This window comes from Dendrobium catenatum, unplaced genomic scaffold (assembly GCF_001605985.2).
Source record: "Dendrobium catenatum unplaced genomic scaffold, ASM160598v2 fragScaff_scaffold_629, whole genome shotgun sequence".
NCBI classification, from domain to species: Eukaryota; Viridiplantae; Streptophyta; class Magnoliopsida; order Asparagales; family Orchidaceae; genus Dendrobium; species Dendrobium catenatum.
Window position 1 is genome coordinate 500,506 of NW_021319091.1, and position 6,526 is coordinate 507,031.

Sequence of the window (6,526 nt, forward strand, 5' to 3'; positions counted from 1 at the left end):
ATAGGTTTTAATTCTGATGACTCCAATTCCCAATTTACAAAATCATGAAAAAGAAAACATTATAGAGGTAAATCATAAATTATAATTTCTTCATTTTTTTTTTTTCAGTTGGATGACTTTCCTAGTTTCCTTCTATGTTTTATATAAATACAAGGAAAACTTATTTAATTTATATTCTCCTCTAGTCACTTCTAGACTTCTTCCGTCTTTAAAAAAAGTTTCTAAGTTTAAGTCTACTTCTGGCTATGATAATCTCCATTTGGATGTATAAATAATAAAAAAATTTCTTCAGCATTTGAACGTCATGGCTTTCTTAATTTCTGGTCATTTCTACAATGCAACGTTCTAAGCGCTTGTATTGAAATAATTTCCTCCAAAGAATGAATTATGGATCGCTGAAGTGTGGTAGCCTTTGAGTTTCCAAAACTGGACATTACAAGGATATTGCAAACCCAAGTATACAAAAATTACCAATGAGAAGAAATTGATTTTGGCTAGTTTTACCTTCGAAGAGGAAAACACGGTCTGCAAATGGGGTATCTCCAGTAGAGGTTTTGCAATCCACCAAAAGCACAAGAAGAGATTACAAACAATAAGGTACCAGTTTTCAAATTTTGAAACAAGCACAATGATAGCCTATGGAAAAGCAAAAAAAAAATGTCAGCGTTAAAAATAAAAAACATTAAGTACCATCAATTATTTTAAAATAATTTAATCATAATGTAAAAAACAATGATGATTGGAATTTGGACAACCTCTGCAAGTTCATTCAAAGACAAGATTTACTCCTGTCTTTAACCATTCAAAACCATCACTCATTAACAATGCATGCAGTGAATCCTAAATCATTTGAAAGACTACAGGTCGAAAGTTAAATCATTTGCAATTGAAAGCTTCCCATGAGAAAACTTGAATGCATCAATTAATGACCAAGTGATCTTGAAGTTTTTTAAATTGTGCATGACCCTAGTTTAAACGATGTTCAAGTGAAACGATGGTCTTCATTTTAGATTTTTATTTATGTTATCACTATAAGGACAGAAAATCCATACTATTTGTATTCTATTACTGAGGAGTATTTACAGATTGCACTGTGATTCGAAACTATCTACAAGAAGAGAATGTTGTAATAAGAATTCAAAATTGAAAGAGCAAGCCTTCAGGGAATTTGCTATGACTGGCTGCAGGATGGGGCGGGGCTGGTTCTTGTGGAGTTTGATCTTAAGATTTAAGCAACTTCAGTTGATGATAATCACACCTCATTAGACTCATCAATGCTACCATCAGGCATCCTGCTCATTCAGAAGACCCACTTACAACTGATTGTATGGTGTCCTGGAGGCAAACACCAAGAAACCATATTTTGATAACTATGAAAGCATACAATCAAGTTGGCATAGCCTCGTGCCACTAAGTGGATTTGATTGCCTAGGAGTAGCAAATAGGCTAAGATTCATCTAAGGTGGGAGATAAGGGAGTATCATCCAAGGTAGAAGGCAAAAGGTGCAAAGGAGACTCGGAAATTTTAGGTTTGAGAGCACTTATTTGGAAGCGTGTGAACTAATTCTGGATGAACTAGTTATATTTGGCATACGATGGGGCCATAGTGGTTTGATGGGTAGATTTTATGCACTAGAAGTTGGTTTAGTGGATTACGAGATGAGCGAACAAGGAATGGCATAGTCATCTCTAAGTTAGGAAAGGGTTTATGCGAGTCAATTATAAAATAGGAGAGGGTTGATGTGAGAGTGATATAGAGTTGGACTCAAATCCAGACATGCAAGGTGAGGAAAGGTGACTTAGAATGAAGGATGGGTTCTTATGGCAAGAAACTCGAAGCACAAAAATCAAATATGGTAAGCGCTTTTATGGATAACATTGGCAATGTATGCAGCATAATACCTGATGATGGATTAAAAAACAACAAGACTGATCTTGAAAATGATGCTTTAGAGTAAGAAAACTAATACCAATTAAAGACGATATTGTGCGATGTAGAATGAGGTTGCAACCTATGCACCGACACTTCTCATCAATGAGGTATGTAGTGTCCGACATATATCGGACATGGCATTTGTCTGACACACCTCCGATACCGTATAGGACATGCCAAAAACATCTTCAATTAAAAAAAATATTAAAAAAATGGACACACGTGTCTTAAATATTTTATGAATTTTTTTAATATAATTCCTTACATTTCAAATTTTTTATTTATTAAAAAAGAAAACTTATTTTTTTATTTCCTATCAACAACCCCAAATCAATTGCCCACACTCAATACCCAATTCCATGAACATACCATTTTCATTTATCAGCATATCGAAGCTAGGGTTTACAACAATGTCCGATGTCGTCGCAACATCGACGTTCAACGCCGTCAAAAAATCAATGTTTCAAAACCATCTGAACATCAAAGTTTGATACCAGCAATTTCTACCTCCATAATCACACTGCAACAGCATCTCGACATCTCATCTTTGACCAACATCACCTCAACATAGACGACTGACATTGTCCCAACATCGACACTTAATGCCCGACTCTTAATAACATTATTGTCTTCCCTCTCAACACTTGAAACACGACATCGACGCCCAACTCTCAACGTCCTAATATTAATCATTTTAAACACAAATCCTAATGAAGTCCAAGAACACTCTCAATTAAGAAGTCAGTACTTGTATTCAAATTAGGAATGATTGATGTATGTCTAAAAAGTGAAAGTAAAAATGATAAAATGTAAAAAAAAAAAAAAATGCATACTAAACTATCAAGTGGGTATGACGCCCCTAGTCAAGATTCAATAATTTCATCATCCCAAAATGATCAGCGCCCTTAATCTACTTAGTCATGTGGCGACCAGTGGATACTTGTTAGCCATAGGTTACCTCATCTAAGAAGACCTCGTAGACCAAGGGTGAGGACCTAGTCTTACATTGACAGATGGAAATTGCACTCCCATAACAAATAATGTATAAATCCATATTAGGCTTAAAATACTGCATATTGATACTTGCCAAGACAGACAAGGCTACATAGGCCCTAAGGTTGATTAGAAAAGAAGGGTATTTCCTCCATGTGACAGAGACAATACCTGAGACGAGGCAAATAACTCAATCGTGTATGATCGAGAATGCCCAAATATCATCTCAATGTGGTAGAGAAGATAGGATGAATGAGAAAAATATGAATATCTCTTCAATGCGATAGAGATGATGAGACAGATATGGACACCTCATCAATGTGGTGGAGAAGACAACCAAGAAGGGGTACTTATAGTTCAATTGTGTGTGATCGAACAAGCCTAGACATTTCCTCTCTGTGGCAGTAAAGATATCTAAAATGGGAGTTTCATCTTGGTTGTGTGTGACCAAAAGGTTCAATGTTTTCTCAATGTGATAGAGAAGACATCAAAAGAGTGATAGAAACTCTGAGTATCCTGATATGGCAGGAGCAGCAGGAGAGGGGGGCGGCCCGGACCAACCCAGTCAGCCGGCCTAACAAGAGCCGAACGAGCCTAGGGATTCCCCCCCCCCCCCAAGCTGTAATTCATTTTAGCTTATAAGCATGAGTGCATTTAACTTTGAGCATAATTTCATATATCCTAAGAATATTATTCCCTTCCTTCTAGTCATGTCATATTATATATATATATATATAATGGGTTTATATAAAGTAGTATTCTTTTATTTGAAAAATATTCATGCTCCATATAATTAATTTTCTATTTTACTATCTTAAAATGCAATATAGAAATTATTGATATTAATCTATTATAATATGAACAATTTGGGCATCTAAATTGATTCTTTTGAAAGAGATTGGATCGTTGATCAAGTATGATGAAGAAAAATATGGCTTCCCTTGCTATAAATACTACTTCTACATAACTTTTTTAAATCAAATCCAAGATTTGAAATTTTAAAATAAACATTGAGGCTTTTCCAGTCTATGAGTAAAGGCTCAGCTACAAAATCAAATCATTAGATTAATAACAAATATGAATTAATAAGTAACATACTAACAATATATTACTATCATAACAAGTCAAATTAAGAACATAGAATTAGAATCCCCACTCTCATGTAGCCGAGCCCACGTACTGAGACAAAGGTTTGATGTTATTGTTGTTGTAGTAGTGAGTTGTTACCTCTTCTCCCTCATCCTCAGTTGTGGTTATGTGTTAGTGATGTCTAATGCAAGTGCAATGTGATTATTATATATATATGATAACTACGCATAACATTTGAGCAACTTACCCATGAAAATAATTGAGAAACTTTATAAAGCCACTCATGATACTCAGCTCTGTCACCCTTATAGCTGCCCTCAATAAGCAAAAAAATATTATAGAAGCAAAGGCAAGCTCCAACAGCAGGAACCACATGCAACGACATCTTCTCCACAGCACCAAGCTTCCAATTCTACAAAAAGGAACTTCCACAAACGTGATTATAGCAACTAACAAACTAAATCACGGGGAGTACCAAAACAGATTTTCACAACTACTAAATTCATAGAGCAAAAAATAACGATACAGAAAACATTCTACCAGTATTTTATAAAACGCTTTCCTTATCAACTAGGAACTTAAACTCACCGTTATAGATGGCTCGGCTCGGCCAGTATTCCTCTTAGCCAATGCAAGCGCAATAACCACAGATATACCAAGCACATTAGCTCCAAAGCCTAAAACTGTTTCACAGCATTAAGGGAAAACATAAAACGAATAAAAAAAAAAAACAAATAGAACTCAAACCACTTTGCAATCATTTATGAATGTAGAAAAACCCATAAAGGATATAAATTCTCAAAGCAGGGAGACATGCCAGTTTCATTCCAAACCTGCAAGCACAAAATATCCATCAAAATTCAACTTGTTCACATCTTCGATAATAACATTAACCGCACTTATCCAGAGTAAGAGAAGGATAAATACAAAAAAAAAAAAGAAAGAAAGCGTAAAAATAATAAGAAAAATGGCATTTGTTGGAGTGAAGGTGACAAACATAATGGAGAGAACTAACATATGGCGAATTAGGGCAGAGGAGATCCATGAACAAGCGGACGACGAAAACTCGAAAAGGAACAGAACTAATGAAGGCGATGAACGAAAAGAGAGTGATAGTAAAAGAGGGTTTAAGAGTTTTTTTATACTTTTTTATTATTTTTAATTAATTTTTATATATAATATTATCCTAAAAAAATTAATAATTTTGAATATATTTTATAAAATTTATGTCATAAAATTCTAATAGTTTTTCTAAAAAATTAGCAAATTTATTTCAAATATTTATAATAAGATTTTAATTATATTTTAAATATATTGCCTAACTCAATGCAAATCAAATTATTTTTTGTTGCATTTTGAAATATTCACAGCGGAAGAGAAAAATAAAGTTTACCGTCTTAGCTTTGTACTAAAATCCAACACGCATACAGATAAAAGAATATTGTGCAATATTCAAAAGGGACACTAAATTTTTTACGCAAAAAAATCCTAAAAAGGTAAAAAATCTCGGGGCCTGACTCATTTTGAATGAATTCACTAATATTTGTTGTTGATTACAGATGAAGCCATTTTTTTAGAAGAAGATCTTGTCTTGATGTATGCACTATATATAGAGCACAGTACATAGTCAGAGAATAACATGACAGTTGTTCTTAAGAAAGTATGACATATTCATTTGGTCAGCAGGATCGTTGTCAAAGAATGGCGGTGGACGAAAGGAACATGGTCGATACACGACGAGCAACATTGGTCGAAAGAATTGTAGTCAGCGAGCAACGGTGAGGAAGGTATATAGTTGACAGATAAAGATGGCTGGAAGGACCGTTTGTCGGATAATGGTGGTTGGAGAAACATAGTATAAAGATGGTGGTCAAAGAGAACCTAATTGACAGGCGACATAAATTAGAAAGTTTGTAGTCGAATGACGGTGTTTGGGAGAATTATACTCAGGAGACGGTGGTTGGGGGAGACCATCATATGGAGATAGTGGTCTGAGAGACAGTAGTCAGTAGGCGACAGAAGTCGGAAAGACCATAGTTGGGGTGGCGGTGGTTGAGAGGACTGTAGCTGACGGGCAATGGAGGTCGAAAAAGGCCTTTGTCTAGTAACGATAGTTGGAAGGACCATAGTTGATGGGAGACAGATGTTAAAAAGATCGTAGTCTGATGACAGTAATCGAAATGACCGTAGTCTGTGAGCGATGGAGGTCATAAAATTTTTAGTTGGTGATGGTGGTCAAAAGAATTGTAGTTGACGGACGATAAAGATTTAAAGAGCTGTTGTCTAGTGACAAAGGTCGAAAGGATGATATTCGACTGGTGATGGCAGTTTGAAAGATATTGCCTGCCGATGGAGGTCGGAATGACCATAATTGATAGACGACGGTGGTAATAAAGACATTTGTCAAGTGTCAGAGGATGTAAGAACTACAATTGGTAGTTGACAAATTTTGAAGGAAATCCGATGATAATTGGTAGCCTGGAGTAAGTACGGCAATAATTAGTGGTTAGA

At 35.2% G+C, this 6,526-nt stretch overlaps 1 protein-coding gene across 1 annotated transcript in view; it reads right to left on the reverse strand.

Moving 5' to 3' along the window:
• Window positions 1–5,123, reverse strand: part of LOC110094443 (ABC transporter C family member 13) — a 48,937-nt gene extending 43,814 nt beyond the window's left edge. The window contains exons 1-5 of the mRNA XM_020819677.2: window positions 5,031–5,123; window positions 4,808–4,848; window positions 4,604–4,700; window positions 4,263–4,427; window positions 505–636 (exon numbers count right to left, since the gene is read on the reverse strand). Coding sequence (XP_020675336.2) covers window positions 505–636; window positions 4,263–4,427; window positions 4,604–4,700; window positions 4,808–4,848; window positions 5,031–5,060 — 465 coding nt within the window. The 5' untranslated portion in view covers window positions 5,061–5,123. The remainder of the gene's footprint in view (window positions 1–504; window positions 637–4,262; window positions 4,428–4,603; window positions 4,701–4,807; window positions 4,849–5,030) is intronic.
• Between the last annotated feature and the right edge of the window lie 1,403 nt (window positions 5,124–6,526).